Source organism: Pseudopipra pipra, chromosome 10 (genome assembly GCF_036250125.1).
Source record: "Pseudopipra pipra isolate bDixPip1 chromosome 10, bDixPip1.hap1, whole genome shotgun sequence".
NCBI lineage: Eukaryota > Metazoa > Chordata > Aves > Passeriformes > Pipridae > Pseudopipra > Pseudopipra pipra.
Window position 1 is genome coordinate 10842408 of NC_087558.1, and position 26307 is coordinate 10868714.

The 26307-nt window shown below is 43.4% G+C and overlaps 1 protein-coding gene across 6 annotated transcripts in view; it reads left to right on the top strand.

Moving 5' to 3' along the window:
- The window catches only part of LPP (LIM domain containing preferred translocation partner in lipoma), a 330413-nt gene that overhangs the window by 128596 nt on the left and 175510 nt on the right, over positions 1–26307 (top strand). For all 6 annotated transcript variants that reach the window (XM_064666206.1, XM_064666205.1, XM_064666203.1 and 3 more), the window contains one exon: positions 17251–17363. In XM_064666206.1, the coding sequence (XP_064522276.1) occupies positions 17251–17363 (113 nt within the window). The remainder of the gene's footprint in view (positions 1–17250; positions 17364–26307) is intronic.

A 26307-nucleotide genomic window follows, 5' to 3' on the forward strand; every position in this document is an offset into this window, starting at 1 on the left:
TCTATTGGATAAGACATGGGCTCGTGTTTGATGAACGTTGCCAACTATTTAAACGTTACAGTGCTGTGAATTCCACCTGTGAAACTGGAGGAGGAGGTAACACAAGTTGGGGAATCAGGACCTAAATGTCAGGGCCTAAAGGTCACATTTAATCAGAGGAAAGTGCAGTTGTCACCACAAATGTGGGGCTGCAGGAAAGGAATTGTGAGGCTCCCTGTCTCCTCCTCCTAATACTTGACCAACGTTTAGTTTATACTGAGTCCAGAGGTGTTTTTTTTTCTGTCCTGCAAGTGTGGTTCTGATCTTAGGACTCGAGCTACCCTTTTTTTGGCTTTTTTTTTTTCCCACTTTTTTTTCTCACTGTTATCCAAGAACTGTAAAGAGGTTTCTCGGCGTTTGGACAGTGACTGACATGGAGCTGAAATCAGAGCTTTCTCTTGTAGCAGTTTTGGCTCTGTCATGAAAGCTCTTTATGAGAGGATCTGGAAAACTCATGAGGCAACAGAAGGAGCAGGAAGGTGCATCTTATTTCTATAAGCATTTAATTTTGAAATCTTTTCACTACTTATTAAAATGATTAGTCAAGACTACTGGAAGGCAGTGAATGTCTGTTTGTGGGGACTAGGGAAGATTTGATCGTCTCAGATTTCTTGCCTCCTTGTTACTCCTTCCCTATTGCAAATGGTAAATGATTAAAAGGAGGATTAAGAGAAGGTTTCTAAAGAGAGCTTGGAGAATTCTGTCCTTGCTTATTAATTAATTCATATGGAGTAATCACCATTTGCAAGTGGCCAAGAAACAAAACATTTGTTTGCTGATCCCAACACTTTAGCATGCTTTTGAGAATGGAATCTTGGTTTTGTCTGGTTGTCCCTCATTCAGCAGTACCACAAGGCACCTTTCCCTCTGACACTTGCACAGCCCAGTTACTGCTCAGTTAGGTCAGAGGAAGACCTGGAGTCAGATACTTCTTGTCAGGGGTGGCCTAGTTGAGCTGAGAAAAGGCACAACCTGCAAGGAAAAAACACTTTTAGCTTTAGCCAGTAGCTCCAGTTTTTATTGGGAGTAATCTGCACTGGGACACAGATGTGTTTACTGTGAAAATGCCAATTTTATATTGCCATATCTATGTGCTTTTTTTATATTTGTTGGAAAACAAGAGAATGGAGTTGTCTGTATTTGATTAAATGTTTTCCTGTTAGGGTCTGGACGCTGTGTCCCAGCAGGCTTATTCACATACAGTACTTCAGCTGTGGGCTTATCTTCACGGGGAAGGAGTTTGTTTCACGGTTAGCTGGCACGTAGAGACAAGGGACTGGTGAAATCTCAGTGGAAGCTGCGTGGTTGTAGCTCTCATATAAGTTAGCAAGTGGAGTAAAGCTGGAAGCACTGTATTATTTGTGTTATCTTCAGGTCACCCTCATGACTCCAATGGACATGACTGATCACAATTTTACCACCTTCTAGTCATCACATGTGTGCTACTAATGTTAAGAAGGCATCCTTAGCCCGAAGGAGGTCCTTACTGAACTGCTCAGATCTTACAACCAGTAGCATGGAAGTTACAATGCAGATGAGCTGGTGGATATAGGTCAGCTGCATATGGCCTTCACTGGGGGCTTGGGATGTTGCTTTGAACGCAGTGGAGAAGCCTGATCCATTTCTCATCAGGTTGACATGTTCTTCATCGACATTGGTACCTGATAAACGAAGCATTGCTTCTCAGACTTCATTGACACATTTTCTGTTGCCTGTCATCTCATAAATCTCCCCGTGAAGCTCTAAGTAAATACCCCTGGGTGGAATCAGCAGATCATTTTTGTGGCATTTCTTGTCATCTAAACAATAATTCATTAAAAATTTAATGACTCTTTTGCTCTGGAGAGGAAAAAAAAGGGAGCTGGCGCCTGCCTTTAAAGTTTCTGTCTTGTATTGTTTGGTGATTTTTGTTTTGTTTTGGAGATTTTTTTTATATTTTATTTTGGAAGAAGTCAAGTTGATAAACTGAAAGAAAACCATCTTATTACAAAAAGCTTGAGTGCTTCTGAGAACATTTAAAACAAGGATGACTAGAAATGACCTTTCCATCCTGAAGCGAACTTTGAGTGTATTCTCCCTTTGGCATTTCTAATGATAGACTTTCCATCTGGTCTTTGCTTAAAAGCTAAGATGCAACTTGGGTTTTTTCACATAAAAACTGTGCATACTCTAAAATTAATCCTCTTGATCATTTCACTTCAGGGAGAGGAGTACAGAAACACTGGGAATATTTGCTTATTTTTAGCAACTCCAGTCCTCCTGACAGCAGATTCCTTTTGTCCCAAATCAAGCAGATTCTAATTTGAGGGAACCCTGGATTTCCCTGTGCTTGAATTTGGGGAGATTATACCCCCTAGAGGAGATTTTTAATGGAAATGGAAGAGATGTCAGTGGCCCCGGTGGAATCTGGATCAGTGGAGAGGGATTTGTGGTTACTTTAGCTACCCTGGGTAATACTGTCATTTCTAACATTGAGAATTCCCTGATCCCAGTTTCCCATAGTGATTCCCCAAAGCTGAATGTACTAAGGGAAATCGTAGCAAATGAATGCTTCAGGGAAGAATTGGAGATCTCCTGAGAGTTACCAGTGCAACCATTTAGCCTCATTTCAGCAGAATCTTTGGGGGAAAAAACGTAAACTGATCCTTTTGCTTAGCAAAGCATTTCAGAAAATGCCTAATTTGATACATACTTTGTGAAGGCCCGTGGGACATAACATTTAAGAATGCACTTGAACTTTGGAGTGTAACTGAGTCTGTGCTGCATGCAAGCACGTGTGTGCACGAGGGGAATGTTCCTCTGCATCATATGTAGCAACATCAGACAGCAGATTTTTAAAATTTTTTTGTTTTTTCCTCCCTGTAACATGGGTCACCACGTAATGTGTTTCCTCTCCCTGTTTTTGGTTTGTTTTTTTTTTTTTCTTTCTTCTTCATCCTTCTATTCAAAAAATTCTACAAAAATATAGGTAGAATTTATGGTGGGAGATTACTGGTGAGCCATCCATTCCTCAAATGTTTTTCTGGTGGGAACAGCCAAAAGCAAGTCTGTTAGCAGGGTCACGTTTCTATCAGCACTGCATACGTGGTATGCACAGAAACCAAGTTTTCTGAGCATCGAGAAGACTGCAGAAGAGATGTTCTTTGGGGCTCTTAGCAGGTAGATACTCTGCTGAGGGTTTCAGCATTTTTGCTGCAGGTACTTCTGGTGACCAGCTTTATTAAAACAATGGGAGGGAGAAAGGATGTTGCAGATAATGGCAGAGAACAATTCTGGCACACGTAGCTTCCTCTTCATAAAGCTGCTTTTCCCTTGAGGCAATATATCTTGCGTCTTATGGGAAGGAAATCTTACAATATAAAAGGAAGTCTGAACTGCTTACCAGTGAATTTAGAAGCGTAAAGTTGGATTCTTTTCATGAAGAGACAATATGGGGCCTGTTCCAGTATATTAGGGAAGCTTTTTTAAGATGCATCTCCAAAAATAGGAGGACTATGGGAATCACTTCTTTAAAATAATATTTGTGGGTGGCTTATGTTAATATTCCCGGAACCTTAGGGGATGTATGCTCAGCATAATGAAGGTGTTCAGAGAACAAAAGCAGCAGAGAGACAGTATGTTTAGCCTGAGCTGTGGGGCAGGACAGGACATGGGAGGATGGCTTTATGTTCCTGGGGATGCCTGTGACGTGGGTTGGAGTGGTCTGAGGGCTGTCCTCGCTTTGCTCTCCTGCAATAGCTCCTGAGGGGCTGTTCTGCCTCCAAGAATAGCTGGCACATTGCAGTGCTCTAATTATGCTTGTTTTCTTGCCGCATCTCCTGCACTGGGAATGACGTGCCTGCTGCCAGCTCTGCTGCCAAAGGCTGCCCTCCTGCCGGCTTTGCTCCACGGCTGCTACCGATTTACAGCTCCTGATGGTGGATCAGGGTAAAAAGCTGGGTCCATCCAGAAGTCTGCAACCTTTCAGCCCCTCCCCAGTGCTCTTCTCTCTTCCCGTTTGCTTCACTTAAGGTAAAGTCATGGAGAGAGAGAGAGAGAGAGAGAGAGAGATGGGAAGAAAGCAGAGTTGATTTTCCCTGAGTAGCACAAATGGCGAAGTCCAGATAACTTCAGTAGAAATATCCACGTGAGGATCTTTTATGCAGACCTTAGCAAACCAAAAAATGGTAAACAAAAAAATCAGGAAAAGAAAGTGTTGAGAATCCTTCCAAAGAATTTCTTCATTTTTTGCAAAGTTCCTAATTGAAGGGGATTTTTTTGATAAAGGCTAAATTGTGTATGCACATGAAAAATTCATCAGAGAATTTAAACCATTTCCAAACCACATGAAACATTAAACATTTCAAGCTCAAGAATAACTTGAAGATGGCATGCATCATCCCAAGCTTTAAGCAGTCATCTGATTTTTGTCTTGCAAATGTTAAATATATAGTAAGGGAGAGCCAAAGTAGGTTTTATCTGCTTTCTCATAATGACTGCGGAACCATTGCCTTGAAAGGTTTTGCTGGCTGACCTGACACACACCTTTGTTTACCTATCTTGGCTAGATGATTTTAACTGCAATGTCTTGAAGAATGAGGGGAGCAGATACCAGTGCTGCAATCACAGTGTCCTGTTCTCTGCTTGTGATCAGATCCAGACTTGGGCTCTTGTCTGAGTGGCTCTTAAATTAGTTTTTTAAATCCAATAGAATTAAAGATTTTAATCAATCAAGATGCTAATCACCATAACATAATGTGATAAGTGTGACTTGACAAGGCAATGAGGTAAATCTCATAGTCTTGTGAAAGCAGAGAATCTTGTTCTTTAAGTGATCTTCAACGTACATATTTGGGTTTCGCCTAGATGTGTTACTGGATTTTAAAGCTAGGTTATGCCTGTATTTTAAATTTAAAATTCTTTGTGTAGCAAAATAAACAGTGGCTAATTTCAGAATATTCTCAGATGTGTCCTTGATTGCTTCTTGTTCTCTTGACAGCCCTGGTACCTGAACATGCCATGTTTTCTCTTTAAATGAAGTTGTTATTCACTAGAGTGTCTTTCATCAAGGAAATCTGACTGTGATTGTTTAAATCCTCTAGGAATGAGCTTTGCTTCTGCATAAAGCAGTCACCTTGGATGACTGCATGCAGCAAGTCATGCATTGCAAAATTGCAGTGTGAGTTTTCACAACCTACTGCTGTTCAGTTTCATGTAGCAAAGCTGGTTAATGCTCTCCAAAGAAGGGTGTTTCTCCTTTAGGAGAACACTAGGACCATGACTCAAGTTTGTCTCACTTTGCCAAAGATGGTCATAAAATCATATCACAGAATCATCAAATGGTTTGGGTTGGAAGGGACCTTAAAGACCATCCAGTTCCACCCCCTTTGCCATGGACAGGGACAGCTTCCACTAGACCAGGTTGCTCAAAGCTCCATCCAGCCAGGCCTTGAACACTTCCACGTATGGGGAGTCCACAGCTTCTCTGAGCAATTTGTGCCAGGGCCTCACTACCCTCCTGGTAAAGAATTTTTTCCTAACACGTAATGTAAACATACTCTCAGTTTAAAGCCATTCTCCCTTGTTCTGTCACTATGTGCCCTTGCCAGAAGTCCCTCCCCAGCCTTCCTGTAAGCCCCCTTCAGGTACTGAAAGGGGCTCTAAGGTCTCCCTGGAGCCTTCTCCAGGCTGAACAACCTTAACTCTCTCAGCCTGTCTTTGTAGAAAAAGTGTTCCCAGTCCTCTAACCATCCTGTAAGAAAATTCTGCAGCCTTAAGTATCTCCATGTGCACCTTTACCAGGGCAGAGAGCTTTGTCATTTCAGGTTGTAAAAACACCACATTGGAAGCAGCACCACAACCTTCCCATTGCTTCACTTGGGACTGGAAAAAGGCAAGAGAGTAATGACAGTCCTTAGCTCCATGGCACTGCTTAGGTCATGGGGGAGACACTTCTGTCCTTGCTGTGATTCAAGAAGAAGGTAGAGACGTTGGCTAGAAAATTCTCAGAGCTGGTAAGCAGCTCCGAATGACGTTTGTGATTCATCATAAAGCCTCAGCACATCAGGCATTTCTATGCATTAAAATAATTTCCAAGCAAAGAACCTGCCTGAGGTCTCTCTGACTGTTTGCACTTGCTGGTAATGTCAAATTGGAAGTCGTTCTTCCTGCATCATTTCTATCTGATGGAGGAAAAGGCCTACTGTTTCCACCTCACTGATGGAGGGATTCTCGTTAGGTGGTGAGAGGGACCATCCAACTCTTCCACTATGCTGCTAAGCACTCTCCCTTTCCCATTCATTGCTCCAGGCATGTGCCTGTTAAAGCATGGGGAGATGTGTATACTGCAGTGGATAACTGTTGTCTGTCACTGCAGGCATCAGCAGACCTCCAAGTATGACAGAGGCTTTTGTGATCATAGAAGATTTATCCTCTTCTCTTGCTCCCTGAGCACACACTCAAACAATATATCCATTTTAATTGTTTTCTGAGAGGTTATTAATATTGAAGTAGGGATTTAGAATGAAGATCAATCATTAATCTGAAGAGGATAGATTTGCACTTTGCTGCAGAAAAGATGGAAAAAAAAGTTAGAACAAAAGAAAATCAAGAGAGGCTCCCCACCTAGCCTGATTTAATTTTTCTTTTGCTAAAATTGTCCAAGTAACAGTTCTGAGGGAAAACCAAACCTCAGAATGAAGATTTCAGAAGTCCAGCCTAGAAACTGTAGCAATATGTTACTACAATTTGTTACCATTTTTTTCCACAACATTTTATTTTAAGAATAAAATCTCTGGCTTTTCAAACAAAACCACAATCTTAGCAGAGGATTTTAATTTTCTTCCGCATTTTTCCTTTTAACAATATCCACAAATATTTCAGTAATTTGTTTTCTGTTGGTTAAATAGAAAAGTTTTAATTCAATCTGGAAGTGATCTCACACAGGTTTCTCTACACCAAATAATTGACCCTGTTTTTATGGTGAGGGCACCCTCTCCGTTGCTCTGGGCTTCTGCCAGACCCTAATACTTTTTCTCTGGAAGGGAGACACCATATGCTGAGCAGAATTACAGCACAACTGCTGGTTTGATCAACTGCTTTCTCGGAACGGTCAGAAGCTTAAAATGTGTAAAATGTGTGCTTGGATAACTATCTCATGGCTGTTCCTGCTGAGAGTGCAAGATGAGAGCCATGTTTCCCCCAGAACAGCACGGGTTTATCCCTGCTTCTTTTCTGGGGACAGGCAGTCTGCCTGGGTCAGTTTAGGGAGTGAATGCTATTGTCATCAGTGTCCTGAATGAGAACATAATTCTCCTGCTTGGTGTCATTTTTGTGACTCAGTTATTCACCTCTTCCTTGCCCACTTTAAGTTACTCCTGATAGGAAATGCTCTGTGATGGGAACTTGTTTTCCTCACCGCAGTGCTCTGGACTCTGATCAGCAAGGAGAGGATTGGGCTGGTTCTTGGTAGGGGATTTTGTGGAATATGGGAAAATAAGTGTAGTTACTTACCTAAAAAGTCAGTTTAGCATGTTCTTTCCTAACCAGTTACTTTACTGAATTATGCAAAAGTGTAAATGTTAAAGCATTTCTGCTCAAATTTGGCAATAACCGCACAGATAAGTGTGTATAGTAGCTTTGGCATGTTGGAAAGTGGTCATTGGTACAGAAAGCTTGTGCATCAGTGTTTTAGGGTAAAATTCATTTCAAAGAAGAGAAAGCCTGCATCATTTGTTTTTCTCCTCTATGTTCTCTGTTATCAAGAAGTATAGTAAAGAGGATGTAGAGCACCTCCAGGTGGAATCTACCCAGGGAAAGATACACATAACCCCCTCTTTTTTATTTTTTTTTTATTTTAATCCCATTTTTCTTCCATGAACTAGCCAGATCACATGTGACATTTTTAGTAGGTACCTGCAAAAGGAACCAAACTACCACCACTCCATATAAATATATATTTATATAAATTTATATATAGAGGTAGAATCACAGAATTATTTAGATTGGATAAGATCTTTAAGGTCAAGTCCAGCTGTTAACTGAACACTGCCAAGTCCACCACTAAATCATGTCCCTAAAATTTGGATATGGAGCATTAGCTATTTATTTTGAAAAAACAAGATAGAGGTGAATTCTGTGTATCCAACATTTAATTTTATCTTAAATTGTCTCCAGGGATAAAGGATGTAATTTACTCTTCAATGCTTACACTGGTGAATAAGAAAGCAATTATTTTGTAGCAGAAAGAAAATCTGGTTACTTTTCTGCTCCCCAGTAGCACTGATTATATGCAATAGAAGGAAGAAAGTTAGTGCTGTTTGTATTAGTGTTAACAGTGAACTGAGATACATCTCATGAAGACACATTTTGCTTTAATCTTTCCAAGTCTGGATGTTTGTAAGCGTTACATAGGGAGATGTGGCAAAGAGGATGGGAGGAACTAAATGACCCAGTTTGAAAGCCAGTCTTTGGGGATTGGGTTGGTCGGTTCATCTGAGCACTGCACATCCATTTCCCACTTGGCACTTTTCCTCCAGTCTCTCAAAACAGGGAACAGAAGACTTAGTGAAGAGAACACATTGCAGGAAGGTTGAACCCATCACCCAAGGATGATCTGCTTATGGCCGTGGTTTTTGTTGTCCCTCTTCCTTGCATGCTGGGCAAAGAGAATGGATCCAGCACTTCCAGATGTTCTGCAGCACAGGCCACTGCTGACTGTGAGGCTTAAGCCAAGGCTGCAACACATGGGTTTCCTCTGACTGCTCAGATTGCAATTTGCCTCCAAAATGGGAAAACAGTACAAAACCAGTTATAGACAAAGATAAATGAAACATTGCCTAAAACTGTTGGCTGAAGTTTCCAGAACTTGAGGAAGCCCCTTGGCAATGAAGAGCTCTGCGAGATGTTTATTTGTGATCTGTGCAATGTTTTATATTTCATCACCAGGCACAGAGAGGGTTTGGCTGGAGATAAGATAGGTTGTATCTGAAGGACATGGTCCACATCTTCCCTGTCTGCTGCCTCAGGGGAGAAAACTGACCAAAAAAACAGACTCATTTTCGTTGTGCCATGCAACAACAGCCAAGGAGAATGAGGTCCTAATCCAGTGGCTTAGCTCATTTTTTTCAACTCCTTCACAACAACCCTCTTTAGTAAATTAATGCATATGTCAACTCTTGTCAGAAGCTCTTAGCAGTGAACAAATGAGTTCAACACCATAATCTAATAAACAAATAGATAACCTGTTCCAGTTTTGTTCTGAGTGAGGCAGCGTTTCCCTTGTTGAGTTGTTTCATGGACCCTTCACTCTGCAGAGGAGAAGGATGGTGTGTGGGAATGCAGCCTGTTTCTCCTCCAGGACAGGGTTTGCCCTTCTGACTTAGATGCCCTGATTTCCACCTGTTTGTGTGGAAATCTCTGCATCCCTAGCAGGCTGTAATTTTTTTAAGAATCATTCAGAGATGCTTTTGTCCCCATTATTGGACCTGAGCAGCTGCAGCTGAAAGTGGGATCTCATCATACTAATTGCTGCACAAGAAAGATGAACTCTATGCTTACTTCTACGAATAAACACTGGAGAGAAGGCAAAGGAAAGATTTTCATGCTTGTGGGCAGAGGCACGGTGGGGTCAGGTGACATCTCCAACATCCTAAAATAAGTCTATGGCAAGGAATGGTGCGTAAAACTTTTTTGTTAATTTTATGGCTCTTCTTCCTCCTTCTATTTTAGCACAGATTTTAATTAAAGTTTTACAGTGCCGTGGGCTGTTTCTTGCATTGGCTCAGCTTTAGTCCTTCGCTAAGCTTTAGTAAAGGACTGATGTATTTTCCATAGAGTTGAGTTCTGATACTAGCAGACCTCTCATCTTAGCAGACATCAGCGTTACAGAGAGAACTGCCGCTTGTGACGTGTTCAGATTGGGAGCAGAGCTGGTTTACTTGCGTCACGTTTAGAAAACGGGTTGTTGAGGTGAACAAAATAAGTTGCCTCTGTGGCAGAGAGGTTGGTGTGGCACATTGGCTGGAGTGCTCTGCCCCAAAGTCACATGGAAAAATAAGCTGAAGAATCAAAATGCAGCCTTGTATCAATGGCTTTGTACTTAGTGATGTGTATTGCAAGTGTGATGTGTAGGAAGTTCCGCTGATGTGCTGGAGGAGGACAGGCCAGCGCTGGATTATACCTGCCTGCCCCTCCCTGTGACCTTTGGGGCAGGAGCATCAGCCCCAGTTTGCTGGGAAGGATGGCACAGCTTGGTGTCTGCTGCCACAAGCTGAATGAAAACGCAGTCTCATCAAAAAACCCCATTGTTTTCACAATGAGGGCCATCCACTGTGGTGAAGCAGCTGAGATTTTGCATAATTTGGGGAACTGAGCCCTTATTTCCTATGGTTGTGCTAATTACTGCCTTTGGGGTGTTTTGAGAGGGAGGTCAGTGAGTTCTGTTGTAAACCCCGGGGTAGAGGGGATTTCCCCGTAGGTGACCAGAGCTGGAGCTAAAGATCTATGTACAGGACACTAACGACAGCGTCTGTTTGTTCTGAATTAAGTTGCTCAGTAAAAGCTGCATCATTTGCAGTGAACCTGGCCTGGTGTGCCAATGCCACTCCTTTTAACAGTCACAAACTTGTGGGCAATGCAAAGGGTCCAGCCTCCAGTCCCACTGAAGCACCTGGCTATGGTGGTAAAACCCAGTTACCTCTTGAGAGGGGGTAAAAAATGGCTTTTGAACTGCTGCCTCAGCTCAGACCCAAATGTCAGAGCAGCCAGTGCTGGATCTCCCCGTTGGCACTCTCCCACGCAGCTTCTCTGTCCCCATCAGTCTCATCTGCTACTCCTGAAAGCTTTAGTACCTTAGTCTGGCTCTAGTAACACTGGAAGAAATCCAGAGCAATTCCAGCAGAGCTATTTTGGATTTGTGTTTGCAGGAGAAATTGTACCTAGAGGTTTTAAGTTAATCGCACGGTCATTTTTCCTCTGTATATTTAACCACTGAAGTTAATTAACATTTCAAAGTTTCACAGGCTGCTTCTTCCATTATCTCAGCCAGCTGTGGTGAAAGGCAGGAGGGTTGTAGTCTGGCTGGAGTTGTACAGATAGGAAAATTGCTGGGAATTGTTTCCAGTGAATCCCAGGGGTTTGAGTAGTTGGATGGCAGGGTGAGGGTGGAGGTAAGGATGCATAAGCTGGCATGGTACATGTTGCCTATTGACTTTCCATGTAGTAAACAAAATTACCAGATGATTGTTGGCGTGTGGTGTGGGTTTTTTTTTTTTTTTATTTGAAGAGAATATTTTAAACAGGACTGCGATTCATAGTCCTGAACTGTAGGGGACTAATGTTCCTGTTCTCCAGCTGGGAGAAACTAATTCAACATCTTGTGTTGTAAACACTCACTCATTTTAACTGATTACACCTCCAATGTTCCTCAAATCACTAAAATTACTAATTGCTATTCCTTACACATCAGAGAGTGAATCCTGAATAATTAACCCCAAATAAAATTAGATGAATTGGCCCTTTTAATTAGAATCCCTGCTGCTGTTTGTTCTGAGCTTCCTTTTCTTACTGTTAAGAGACTTTTAGAATGATTAAAACTGTTTAAGACTTAAACAGCCAGTGACCTTTTAATACAATATAAATCCATAAAAGCAATATTTCAGCTAGCAGGTGGTGAAGTAAATTTTCAGTGCAACTACCTGACAGACTCAGTATTCCTTTTTTAAATGCAGAGGATGAAATTAGCCAGTGTTGGTTTTTTTTTTCTGCCTCATGCTTATTAATACAGTAGCTGATTAGCACAAGTAGTTGAAATGGTAGGATTAGTGATTGGTAAGAGTGGTAATTTAAACAATTGGGTTGTTGGAGGTGCTTTATTTTAGGAATCACAGACCAGTGTTTAGGTGGATTGAGGAGCTGGTGTGTGTCATCATGCCACAGTTTCCCCTGTACTGACGTGGTGTCAATGACCTCTTGCAAGGTGGTTGTGACCAAAAAACATGATTTTAATAATGTGCTTTTCTTGCCTAGTTATTTGTGTTAAGTACAGATGTTACAGGAAAATGTTCATTTTGGGAAACTTAGTGAGATGTGTGTTCACACCTAAGAGCCACCAGGTCACATCTAGCTGAAGTTTTCTATAAAAATCCTGTGACATCACTTTGCAGTATGAAGTTTCCCAGACCACTTAGTAATACTGTAATATTCTGCAGGTTTTGCAATGGTTATCATGGAATACAAGTTCATGGTAGCCACAATCAACCGTATTTTGGTTTAGCCCTCAATGAATTAGGGTTTAGGTGTAAATATTAATTGTTTCACTGTAGATCATCAAATTGCAAGCTTTGGCTTTCTGCAGTAGAAGGTAAACACTTCACCAGGCAGTGCCTGTGTCTGCTCGGTACTTTGCCAAATGGAGTCTGTGTGGATCAGAACAGAAATACATCAGGGGGATTTGCTCCATCACTATCCTTAGTCTGGTCTCTGAGTCAGGGCTGAGCTGTGTTTTTCAGGTGATTCAAACTGATTCTGGACCAGCTTCAGAGGCAGAAATTATCAAGATGACAAATGAGAAAGGATTATTTTTGCTTGGAAGGCAAAAAATGAGAAACAACTGGGCATATAGTCCTCAGATGTCAGCCAGAGATCTGGGAAGACCAGTGTGAACCCAGTTTTGTTAGTTGATAGGTTTCAATAACTTATTGTTTCAGAGAAAATACGGTGTTTTGCTTTTTTGTTTCTTCGTGTTTTTCTCCAAAGAGTCTCTTCTTACTGAACATGTGAGACCTTCTTCATATCTAGAAGTTTCAAAGCTGCAAATCTTCATGTCTAAACAACTGTGTCAGTCAAGGGGAGAGACAATCACTCTGCTGCAATTCATTTGTTGACTGGCAGATGACTTGAGACACGAGCCTGATCCAGCAAAAGCTGAAGTGCACTTAAAAATTTAAAGGTTAGACTGTAAGTGAGAACGGTGCTTAGTGCATGAGGCAGGATGTTTTTCTCAGCTCGTACTTGGACTCAGAAGGCATCAGGCAGCCAGTGGCAAAAATGTTATGAGCCTGACAAGCTTGTGCTGATGTAGATGTCTGTTAAGGCTTTGAACAATTTTTTATTTGTATACTTAAAAGTGTAATAATGAAATGCTCAAATCTCCTTGGAAAGTGTAAGAGGAAATTTTGGGTCAGAGAAGGGTAACACCTTGCAAGTGCATCTGCAATAGCACAGATTCTATCAGAGCCAGAAGCCAGGCTAGGGCCTGGGAGGCATCACTTCTCCTTATGGCTCTGCTGTAGTTTCCCAGCATAGCCATGATGGACTCAATTTCTGTCTAATTACTTGGATGCACAATATAACAAGAGTTATATTGCTTAGAGTGAAATGTTACCAGGGCTGACAGTGTCATCTCTGGTGGTTGCATTGGGTGATGCCCTGGCACAGGAGCAGGCACGAGTGCTGAGAGAAGAGCTCAGAGCTGTGGTTTCACGGCATGTTGCGCTGTTGTATCTGAAATAACCGAGCTGGCTCGTGTCTCTTGCTGCTCAGTCCCTTTGTAGGTTGACTCACGGTCTTCACAGCTGTTACAAAGAAGGAACAAGTAGCTGGTGCAACAAGGAGTGTTTATTTTCTCTGCTAAATGTATGGTAATGGGTAGAGATTTCTCATTGTAAGAGCTGAAGGCAGGCTGTGTCGCAGTGTGAGGAGGGGCAGGATGTGATTCCCTACCTCCAAACATACCTGCCTCAGGCTGCCTCCACGGGGAGACTTGCCATTGGAAGGCAAGTCCCTTCACCTGCCTTGAAGTACAAATTGCTTTCTGGAGGTGCCTTGATGTCTCTCTCTTTTGACAGAACTTAGTGCAGTCACTCTTACAACTTGAAGTACATCCAAGTACTTCCAAGTACATCCAAGTGTTCAGGCTAATGCCAGGTGAAAGTCAACCAAAATACCAATCTCGGTGCTGAACAGTAATCGATATTAATGAGCCTTTTGCCCATCTTATCCCTTATTCAAAGCCAGATTAAATCAGTCAGGAGAGGGTGACTGCTCAGGGTGGGATGTGTCCTCCACCAGCCCATGGTTAACTGGTAACCCAGAGCCCCATTCCCCTGTGGCTGCTGCTGCATCCATGCAGACCAGGGAACGGTCCCTTCTTAGGGACACATAGCTGTCTGATGCTGAAGGTGGTCAGCAGTGGGTGGCAGTGATATGCTCCCTCTGAACATGGACTTTCCTACCTCCTCACATGCCTTGCCCAGCTCTAAGCAAGTGAAATCTGTCTGGCTTGTGAAGCTTTGTGGTTGAGAAAGATCCCCAAGGAGCATTTCAGGGACACCCTGCTTAAAGGGAGTGTAAGCTCCTTTTTTACTCCCTAAAATGAAGACCTGTTTCTTCCACATGTCATCTAGAATCATACGCTGCTCAGGACACAGATTTTAGTCTTTGCATACTTCCCTCTCTGCCGGAGGGAGACTTCCAGCAATGCCAATAATAATAATACAGCAACAGCTTTCCCTTCTGCATCCGAGGGAATACTCTCCCGTGAGTGCAGTGGGAACAGCGTCGGGTCCTGTGGCTGTGTGTGGGAAAGAGGAAAGCACAGTGGCAGAATAAATAACTAAAGCTGTGAAGGAGAAAAGCCCATCTGTTCGCAGAGGACCAGGAAAAGGCCAAACATCTGCAAGGTCCCCCCAGTTCATCAGGCATCTGCTCTCTGCTTCCCAATCTAAAAACCTTCCCATTTGTGGGGAGAGTGGAGCCAGCAGCTTATCTAACATGGGACATAGTCAGAAGAGCTGGTCTGGGATGCAGTAAAGCCAGCTGTCTCCTACTGCAAAGAAGAGTGTTTTCTTCCAAGCTCCAGGAAAGGACTCTTCTCTTTTTCTATCCTTTTCCCAAGGACAGAAAAATCTTGCCACTGTGTTTTTTCTTCCAGGAGGAATGGATCTTCCGAAGGGGCAAAATGGTATTTGGTTTGTGTTTGTTTTAACAGTCATTGTTTTCCCCTTCTGTTATAGCAATTGTTATTTTTCCCTTCTGTTTATGCACAAAACCTGCCCCTTTCCCTCTCTCATCCCCTCCAACACATTCTCTACCTTGATTTTTCTTAGATGTTTTGAAGGGTTGTAATAAAGCAAGAGTGTCTGACTAATGTGCTGTGCAGGGAGATGAGTCTTTGGCATCAGAGCCTGGACTAACTGGAGAAACATCATCTGAAGCATATTTCTTGGGAAGTATGTGTCCCCTGGAGTTGAATTTGTTTGCAAAATCGCGTTGGCTGGTTGGAGGGTCATTTTCAGAGCAAAGGAGAAAAGTTTACTTAGCACTCAAACATCCCAGCATTTTTTAGAACTAAACACTTAGATATTAATTTCAAAATCTTTCTACTTTTCTTTTTACTCTTTATTGTATTTCACATGATTTGAAATAAAAGATTGGATTAATTACAGGGCATAGACAAAGATACTGCAGATGTTATTGGACATAATTTTTTAAAAAATCAATCCTGAACTCTATAATAGACATGAGCCAGTAGGTTTCATGGGATTTTATGTATTGGAGCAACATGGTTGTCTTAAATTAGTTTTCAGTGTGTTGTTTTCAAACTGTCTTTGAGCATCTGTATTTAGGATGATACTTTCCTAGGGATTCACAGGGGGTTTTTTTGAGTCCCATTCATGCTCACTTTGGGGAAAATGGGAAGAAATTACTTTCCTGGGAAATAACATCCCTGAAAGTCCTAGGGGGAGTTTGTGTCTTTCATAGAGCGATTTGAAATAGAACAGAAAAACTTTCCAGGGCTGCAGACCCATCTGTTTCCCATGGCAGATTGCATGGAGGTGCTGTGCTGGTGGTGCTGCTCAGCTGGTGCCCATGACTGGGGTGGACTGAGTCCAAGGCTTTGAACCCAGGCACAGATGGCCCAGACTACAGGTCACAGGGGTTTGGCTCAGCACCTCTCTGACCTGAGCCTGCTCCATGGTATTTGGGGGTGGTGCTCAGGGTCTCTAGCTGGGAGGCTGCATGGAGGTAGGGAGGGTCAAGCAGGGAGCTCATATTTCCTTCCAAAAGGGTTAAAATCCTCCAAAAGCAACAGTTCCTATAGATGTGAAATATCACACTTTTGTTAATCTGAAACTTCCATACCAGGTGCTGCACATAGGAGAGCCAACTGCGAACAGCTCTACTTTGCAGCATCAAGCTTCATAAGGAGAAATAAAAACATACCAAAGTGGTCCAAATTGCAGGCAGCTGCTTTCCCAGGAGACAAATCCAGTATTAATGGCAAACGCTCTTTTTGCACCCTTAGGAGGTGCTTTCAGAGTCTGGTAGTGTGGTGTGCTCTTTTCCTGTTTTCTTTCTCTTTTGTGCTCCCATGTCACATGAAGTTCTCAAGGATAACTTCTCTCTGCTCCCATCTCCCATTTCTTCTAAGCTGGATGGCTTCACAGCCAGTATGCTGCTTTGTCATCCCATTGGCACTTTTAGAAGTTTAAGATGAGCAAATGGAAGTGTAGAAATTTTGTTCCTCAGCCCCCTTGTAAAAATCCTCCCAAGTTAAAAGAGGTGCATGCTTCTGTGCTTGCAACTGGCCCGTCATGTGGCTGTTGTCACTGAGAAGACCCTGTGATCTTCCCAGAAGTTCTTTACATGAAGCTATGAAGTCCCAATAGGAAGAGGGAGCTGCGAAGTATGGCTGCCTGCCAGCAGCAGAGATGCAGGAGATGGGCAGGTCTAGATTTTGGGTTCCTGCTCCAGCCCTCTGTGTGTCCTCTGCAGCAGGGAATCCCTGCTTTTAGGTAGCACCTGATGCTGTCTTTATAGGGATCAAGAAGAGCTGGCATAGTTTAGCACACAATGGGAGTGAATTGGATGATATCCATTGCAAGGTTAGACATGGGATGTTCATTGTTGCAAATTTTGTAGTTGCCTATGGCAGATTTGAAATGCAGCTTTGATCTGTGGAGCCACTTGTTGGTGCCTTCAGGCTTTGTAGCATGTCACCTTTTGCTGTGGAGTCTGAGCAATCTGCCAGTGTTAATGAGCTGTCATAGTCATCTCCTGAAGCAGGGGTGGAGGGTGCAGCTGAAGATTTAATGGTTAAACAATGTGTTTTGCCCTGTGTCATGAAACCAATTGGCAGAGCTTTGAGTAGGGCAGGGTTCGTCATTGATCATCCATGTCATGATGTGGGGAAATGCTGGTGAGCCTAAATTCTCCCATTCTCTCTCCTAGGGGACTTTCTTCCTCCCCCGCCACCTCCTGTGGATGACCTCGGGAATATCACATCATCACAAGGTGCCTTTCCTCCCCCACCCCCTCTGGATGATGTTACTTACAATGTGCAGGTAAGAAGACAAGAATTTTATCATTCGTGCAGAACTGACACAAAAATTGTGGAAATGAATGAATGCTAATAAAATGAGGTGGCAAAGTTCTGTGGTTAAAAATCATGTGTCAGGAATAACCAAGTCAACTTTAGCAAGCTGTGTTTCTCAAGCAGGGAATGTTTCCATTCAAAACTTGCTGGGCTATTAAAGGATTTTTCTCATCCGGCTTGAATTAGAAGACTAATTGCTTTGTGTCCTTGTGATGGTGGATGGGAGCGAAGCCTTCCCAGAATGAATTGTTTTCTGGAATGGCCATCTCCTTCCATGGACTGTGGAGAGACTTCAGGGCAGTAATCTGATCCTAAAAGTGCTTTGTTTCGGTGCCTAAAATTAAGTGAAGAAAATAAGCCCTGGCCCGGGCTTCAGTGATGTCACTGAGACCCTTTTCACCCCCTCTTTGCTGGATTGGATCTTCTAGATTTGCCATCTGGATGAAAATGCAGCTTCTAAGATGCATCAGGTGATGATGGCATGTCCAAAGTGGGTGTGGACATACAGTGAATACCTTTGAAAGGTATGAGCACATTTGTGCAGGCATTGCAAGCTTGCCTGGAGTGCCAGCTACTGTTGTGTTTGCTCAGGCACATTCTGGAGAGATGCATTCAGACTGCAGGGACAGGCAGTCGAGGTGATCAAGGAGTAACGAGCTGATCTTGCCAGGGGGGACTAGAAGAGTTTGGCTTGTTAGCTGAGCAAAAGGAAGGCTGAGGAGGGGTATGGTTGGAAATTTGAAATACATTTGGGGATTAAGCCCCTAATTCAGCTCTATGTGAGTGTTGGTGCAGAAACAGGAGAGACTGAGCTTGCCAGGAGTACCTTCATGCTGGTGTTTAGAAATTTTAAAAGCACTGAGGCTCCAAAGGTCTGGAAGAGCCTTCTGTGAGGAACAGTGAGAACAAAGAGAGCGTGGTCTAGGTTTGAGGCTGGTGAGAGTTGTGTAAGCACATACCGACAGCCATGTAGCTGCCCTTGATGGCCCTGGAAGATTGTGGCTGTCCTGTGTCTCTTGGTGGGTTTGAACCTGAGAATAGGCCAGCAGGCAGACATGAAACAGGATTCAAGAGACCTGACTTAGTTCCTGACCCTCTCACAAACTCTTGAGTCAATTCATCTACTTTGTGCCTCAGTAAAAAGAAAACATTTCCCTCCCTCGTGGGCTTGCTGTGATCTCTTGCCCATGGCGAGATGTTCAGATGGTATCACAAAGCCTCAGCCTGTTCCTGCAGTGGGTTTGGTGTTGGAAGCAGCCTTTGAGCAGGAAGGGGTTACTGTGGGTTGTGTTCTCCCTTGCCAGGAAAGGCTGCAGCCGTCAGGGACATTCGCCAAGTGCAGAGCATGGCTTTTCCCAGCCTTGGGGGAATGAAGTAATTCCCCAGCAAGTGTTGTTCTGTCTTTTATCTCTCTGAGAAGAGTGGACCCCGTGGGAGCCGAGGAGCTTCCAGAGCACCCTGGGAAGACGTGGAACAGCAGGCTCCTGGCGAAGGCAGGGCACTGCCTGCATGGCTGCCTGTACAGGAGCCTGAGTAGTGGAAAGGGGTCGAGATGCCTCACGTGATTCCTCAGGGTCAGGCTTCCCTCTTGCCACGTTGCCCAAGGAGGAGCTCGTGTCTTCAGCTCCACATGCCTCCCTTCTGCCAAAAGTCCAAAAGTGTGTCTGAGCCGCTCGGGGCTGTCACGGGCACGTGCCCCTTGGTAGAACCACCCGACAGGACGGCTCTTCCTGCTGAACTCATGGAATTGCTATTTGTCACATCTCTCTCTCTGGCTTTGGGAAACTGAGGCTGGAGCTGCGTTCTGTGTTGGGTTTTGGCAGGAGCGTGGCTAGAGCAAGATTCCTTTGCATGGTATCCTGTTAGGAGGAAGGTGAGCCTATGAGTTGTACCTGAGCACTCCTGCCTGTCACCACCCCAGGTGTACTCTTATGCAGCAAACATGGCTCCCAACCTTTAATCTGTGCTCTCTTGTCACCTATTCCCCTTTCTTTTCCCTTCCATCCTCTGTAGATCACGAGCGGACAAAAGTCAGGGCTAAAGTCAGGAGCCAGCAGGGTTTTGTGTTGCAAGATCAGCTCCTTATCTTTCAAGAACAGCTAAAGCTGTGCTGAAGCAAGATGTGAAGCCCAAGAGAGGAGGTAAAGGGCAGCTGGTGATGGAGAAAGCTGTTCAGTGCCTTTGTGAACACAGTAATTTTCACAACTCTGGACAGACATTCTTGTGCTAAAGGAGCAGAACGAGTGGTGACTGTGTTCCTTCTGCTGTGAATCCTTTCTTAGCTCTCAGGAAATGGTTGCCTGAAATCAGGGATCTCATGAGCATGTGTTGTGTGTTGGGCTCCAACAGGCTGATTTTGCTCTCCAATGCCAGACCATTTAATTTCCATGCCTCAGTTTCCCCATTGCTGAATGTAAGTGCTGGAGCAGCAGACCCTCTTCCTGAGCATTGACCAGGCCTGAAGCTGCTGTCTGGGGCAGTTTGGCCCCTGTGGACCTGGTGAGAGCCCTCCAGATCTACTCCAGAGTTTGAAATTTATCTGTTCCAGCAAATCAGCCATTTTACCTCAGAAGTTTCTCTCTGAATGGCACAGTGCTGATGACAGCTTATGAAATAAGGGTAAAGCTTTTTATACTAAATGTTAAGTTGATGAGGACAGCAGAATATGTGTTTAGTTTATTATCATTTCGTGTGTTACTGTTAGCAGACGGCTAAAAGCTGCACAGATTATTACAGTTTAAGTTGTAGCTTAAGAGCAGCAGTTAAAATAATAATGCCCAGTTTTCATAGCCTTGTTTATCTCTGGATCTCTATTTGGGCAGTGGAACTGGCCACTTAGGATCAGATCCAAAAAGGTACTTTAGTATCTCACTTATGCTCTGATGGAAATCAGAGGAGGGCTGGGTCATGAAATACCTTTGTGATAGATCTGGCATTTTCTTGTAATTTCTGTTTTTCCATCTAGATCCTTCATATTCAGATTCACAGCAGTGCTGGGGAGGAAAGGGGAAAGAAATTTGAACTCTTTTCTTATTAGCTGGAATTCTTTTTGAAAAAAAAAATAGAAAGAAAAGGAAATATTTATTTTAAACAGTGTGCGTTTGGGATGGGGGAGAGTTGTGTTGGGAAGTTCCCCTTCAGCTGCAGTCAGCCGGCGAAGGCAAGGACTCGTTCCCAGAATGGTGGTGAGGGTGCGGCGATGGTGTGTTTGACAAATAAGGACATGAGCAAAGAGCCTTTTGCCACGTTGGCCTGGGCTCAGTTTAAAAGAGAAAGAAAAAAATTCTGGACGGGAAGAAAAATGAAATCACTGTTTGTCGAAGGGAAATAGATAGATCTGAGAGGGAGGGAGGCAGATTTTTATTATGTTTTTGCCTTCTAGTTTCCAAACAGGCATTCTGCCTAGACCAGGGAAAGAAAAAGTGAAAAACTTGCATGAGCCACCTCTCGAGTGCTCTGTTTGCTCACAGAGAGGACCCTTACTCATGGCACTGGCAATTTCTTTCTTCTTTGCCAGGCAGGGTTACTTAGGGATGAGGACTGTGTGCAGTGGGGTGGGAAGCCAGTCCCTACCCTGTGCCCCATCCTCATGAATGCTGTCTCGGGGGTCACGGGTGCTGCAGGGGCTTCAGGTCTTCACTGGCTTTGATTGAAATGACCAGTTCTCCTTAAAGGAGAGGTTCAGAGCACAACATTTGATGTTGGGGCAGGACCTGAGTGGCACAGAGCAGATATGACTTTCAGTTGCCAACTTGCCAAGGGCCACCTTGGGAAAACATCCATTTAAAAATTGCTACTAATTACCTGCATCCACTAATGGGTCTGATTTTCATGTGGGATCTGAGATGCTGCTGCAACACGGGATGGAGAGCATTGTGTTCAGCAAGGAGATTGCCTCTTTCCCAGCAACCCCTGGCTGTTATCAGTGTGTTTTTTATTGACAGGCCACAAAACACTTTACAAAAGAAATACCAGTCTCTTCCTGATAAGGAAGGTAGAGCAGGGAAAGTACTTTGCCTAGGTCACCAAGCTGACCAGTAGCAGGCTAAAAATAGGACCAAGATCTCGTGCATCCCAGAGCAATTCTATCTGCTACATCCCACTGCCTCACTACTGTAAGAACTGCAAATTAACTGCTGAACAAAGGAAGAATTTGGGCTATATCAAAAGGGATGTGAAGAAATGGTTTTAGGTTGGGGGTTAAAATGTAGAAATAATCAGACTTTGAGCAGTTGCATGAAGTGCAATATAAAATAGTTTAATATTCCAGTTCGTGTTATAACCACCTATGCTTGGAGGGGCTGCAGGGCTGCAGCTACACGGTTAGGGAACTATTCCCACGTTCAGACCTACTGAACTCGCTGATCCCATCATCCTGTTGTGTGATATGCAGAAAATCAGCCGAAGGGCTCAGATTCCTGATGCCAAGGAATTTTGGAAAGAGAAAATCTGAAACGCCGTCTGAAGGCGTGTGCGCCTTCCTTCGCGAGGCTGTTCAGAGGAGACCTGTGCTCGCGCCTGGGAGAAGGTGGGAATGTGTTGATAGATGCGGGAAGCGAGAGCCTCATCCTTGTTATGGAGGAGGCTGCCAGGTGTTTCGCTGCCCGACTCCGCTCCCCGCGAGCGGCGGCAGCGCTGCCTCTGTGGGCTGTGACTCACCGGCTGAAGAAACAGCCGGAACAGAGGAATTTTTTTTTTTTAATTATTATTTTTTTAAGATTTATTTCTTCATTTTGGGCACACATGTTGACAAATAGCTGGGGAGGAAGGAGCATGAATTTTACCAGTGGGGGGGGTGCTGCCTTAAAAAGAACATCTCCTGTTTGGAGGCTGGGTTCTGCCCGTGGGTGCTAGGCTTGCTTAAATCACCTGCCTTTTAATGTTTGGAGAAGCTGAAAAGGCCAAAGAGAGCAGAACATGTGTTCAGCCTCCCTCTAGTGCTAGATTTTGTTAATCATCAGAATTATTGGCCTGGATGTAGGTGCTTGCTGGCGAGGAACACGGGTAACATAGGGCAGCTCTCGCTGCTGGCCGGACTGCCTGACTCTGGGCAGGCAGCAGTAGCTCCCAGCAACTCTGTAAATAAAGCCACAGTCTGTGTCTATTGCTTGCCATTTGAGATCCAGCTTTTGCGGATTTCTGGGACTACTATCCTGATTTATTAAAATCCATATGATAAGCGTCTGCCTTTTATCTAAGTTGAAGCTGTGTCCAACAGTATAAATAGATTACCTGGTAATGGTAACCCTCTTACTCAAACTTTGGCTTTGCAGGAATGCTTTTCATCTGTCTCCGTCCTTCTGCCTTCCTCATGTGTTTGAGAAACTGGAATGTGCTGTGCTGTAAATTAGACTTAAACAAATAACATGTATGCTCTTTGTATGTTTAAATGCTCACTGGGTCTCTACATGTCAATATGTGTTTGCTCTGTAATAGGGGTTTCTACATTCTAAGGTGAGAAAAATCAGTACTATAACATCTGTATGTGTTGATGAATATCAGGATGCATGAGAGATAAAATGCATGTTTTTCTCACATGTATATTTATCTACCCTATATGTACAAGAAGTGCATCATGAGTGAGGGTATAGAGCAGACCTCCACATTACTGGGAACAAGCATGCACATTTTTTATGTTACTTTTTTGACCTTTTTTGTGGGTAGCATGACCAGTATATCCAGGATCACAAGAGAGAAGGAATACTGAGCACTTCTTTCAGGCGGCTCTTGATGCAACCCATCTTATACGCATGTTTGTTTTACAATGCCAAACCACATTCTATTTTAAATCTTTAATGAACCTCTGTTCCCATCTATGTAACTTTCCAGTCCTTGCTCTCTTCAGGATAGACAAAGATGCTTATTATAAACCACAATTTTTACTGAAAGGATAAACTGGAAAAGTTTTAATTGTATGGCGTAAGCGTGCCATTCATCTCCCTGTCTGGCTATTAATATCTTGGCAATGTTATAATGCGAGACAGCCTTTAACAGCTGAACCTCTCGGCAAGGACTACAAAGTAAGCAAGGATCCAAACAGTTAACTGTGCTCATTATTTTCATCATACTTATTACTGTGCTATTTAATGTATTTGTTATTGTTTAGTATAGTAATCCAGCACACAGAATGTGCTAGGACCTGCATTGGGCACACTTGTGCTTTCTTTGGGAAGAGGGCTGGGAGATGCTTTCAGAGATGGAACAGGGCAGCTTTTCATAATCGGGCATACAGCATGATGAAGTGAGGGAACAGAAGAAAGCAAAAGCCTAATACAGATCACGTGTAAATAAGGGTATAGGACCTTCTAAAAAACCACGAGAGGAAACAGAAAGGTCAGAAATGTTGCTGATTATAATGATCACAGATGATCAAAGTAAATCCCTCCCAGGTTAAGACATAGCACATGTGCTGGCTTGGGTCTGAATAGAAGGCTGTGGTCCCCTGTTGCTGTGCTTGATGTTAAAAGCTCTGGTGGGCATCTCCTTGGTCCTGTGGGCACATGTTTGTGGGCCACTGTCACACTGCCAGTGCTGGAGTCAGCCACAGCTGGCACCTGCAGAGAGGTGATCTGTAACCTGGATTGTCCACCCGTGGATAATAGAGACATGAATGTAGAAAGTAATAGGGGAGGCATGGAGAGCATGCAAAAGAAGCAGGCAGTTTTATTGTTTCAGAGGTAGTATCAGCCAGTGACAGACAAAAAGCCAGCAAATACATCATTGTATCCAAGGTAAAATTATTTAAGCAAAGGGAAAATAAAAAGATAATGAAGATGTGGGAATTCTCCCATCAAAGCAGATGAGCTGTGTGATGGAAGAGAGTGAGATAACATGACCGATGCAAAAGAAATTTCCATTCTTCTCATTTCTGAGTGCTATTCAAATCTTCTGTTGGATTAGTAGGTTCTAGGAAAAATCTCTTGGGTTGCTACTGTCTCAAATCCTGGGGAGCCTGTGTTACATTAGGGAACTGTAATGCAGCAATAAGCAAGGCTAAAACAAACAGACTGTCAGTAGCAAAAAGCAATGCTAAAAATTGCAGAGATAAATTATGTCTTTTCTATGACAGCCTTTTCTGTGAAGCTCATTGGGGTTGGAAGATGTGGTTTAGAAAGTCGAAGTCTTTCCATGCAGCTTGGGCATGGTGGTAGTCTGGAACGTGACAGAGCAGACAGTCTGATTTCCACCTTGGTTTTGGTGCTTAAAGTACTATGATCCTGTACAGTATAGAAAAGATCTTTGGTCAAACAAGAGAAAAGGAAATAGAGCCATACTGATTGAAGAATCCAGTTGTTGCTAAATTTGGGGTTACAGCCCTGGAGTTTTTAAAGAGTAAGGCAAACTTCATCCTATTTTTGATGGAAATTCTGTGTGGCAGTAATGAGATGTGGATATGGAGAAGTTATGAGAGCATCTAATTTCCAAGAATGGAAGTGGCTGAAATGCAGGTTCCTGTCTCTGTTTTTCAGTTTCCATCATTGGGAAAAACAGCTTCAGCTGCCATGAAGGGTAGTTTAGTTTGCCTCTGTGAAGAGTGTGCAGCACAGAGGCTGAACAAGCTGAAAGGTGGTAGAAATATCAGTGAGAAATGTAGTCAGAACTGAAGGAATTTGTTCCAGACATGTTTTTAAGTGTCTTCTGCCATTAAGGTCAATCTTTGAAGGACCATTCTCCACAACTGTATTTTTCAGTTGGATTTGCTGATGAAAATGCATGATGTTGATTAGCTTTAACACACAAAAAACAGGTAAGAAAAAGCATCTGGAAAACATCATATGATCTTTTTAGTATTGATTGTAGTGGTGTGAGAAGTAAAATATAAATGTTTGGGAAAGCTGTAGCAGCTCCAAGTACTTCTGAAGTCAGCAAGTGACAGAAGTTCTGTAAAAACTCCTTTCATTCAACAGTCCTGAGCTACAGCTCCTTCCCTCTCCATCTCCTCATCTCCGTGTCTCTCTTTTGCCATGGAAACAGTCTCATGTCTTGTCACATTCCAGGTCTAGCCTTCCTCTTCAACTCTGTTACTCCACGCGCTCCTGAGTTGCTCTCCCCTTCCTCCCCCTGTCTGGCTCTGCAAATTCCCCCAGTTCTGCCCTGCAGAACCCCTCTCTGTGTGTTCCCAAAAGATGCCACTGCTGAGATCTGTGCAGACAACCAGGTGTCCCATGGGTGGTGGTAGGGCTGCCATCAGGGAGCAGCGTGGGGTCAGTTCTGAGATGAGGTGAACCTCTTAAAGACACTTAGGTAAGGAATACATTTTCTTTGCAGAAGTAAATCCTGCTTGGCTTCTAATGTGTACTGGAGGCACTACCTTTTCTGATGCATGAATTCTTATTGAAAGACAGCAGCTTACATTCTTTTATCTGCATATGGACAGTATCAAATTAAAGTTTGGAGTTCATCTGGGAGGGATCTGCACACTGAGGATTCTCGTAACAGGGATTTGCAGCCGTCTTTGGGCAGCACAGTTTATTTGTTGTTCAGCTTTCTGTGTAATTCAGGTCCGTTTTCTTCAGCTGAGGTTCTCACTTAGGAGATGTGTAGAATGTAAGATGTCTAAATGAGGAGATTGTTGTTAAAAAGGAAAGAAAACCCCATGGTCAACCATCCAAATCCAATACCAGACACACATCTGGCTTCCTGGAAGGGAATGTAGAAGTGGGCCTAATGGTTTGGAAAATGAGATTGCAAATTTCTTGAAGGCAAGAACCTTCCTCAGTGAATCAGAGCTGTGGGGTTTGCCCAGGTGACGCTTGCCTGCCCCATGGACTGCAGCCATTGACCACTCCAAAAACATGTAGGCTGAGGTAGGGTCCAGATTTTCCTCTTCTCAGCTTTGAGACATATAGTAGAATTTTAACATGACTCATTTCCGCAGAAGCCGAACCCAAGCCATTGACTTTCATGTAGTT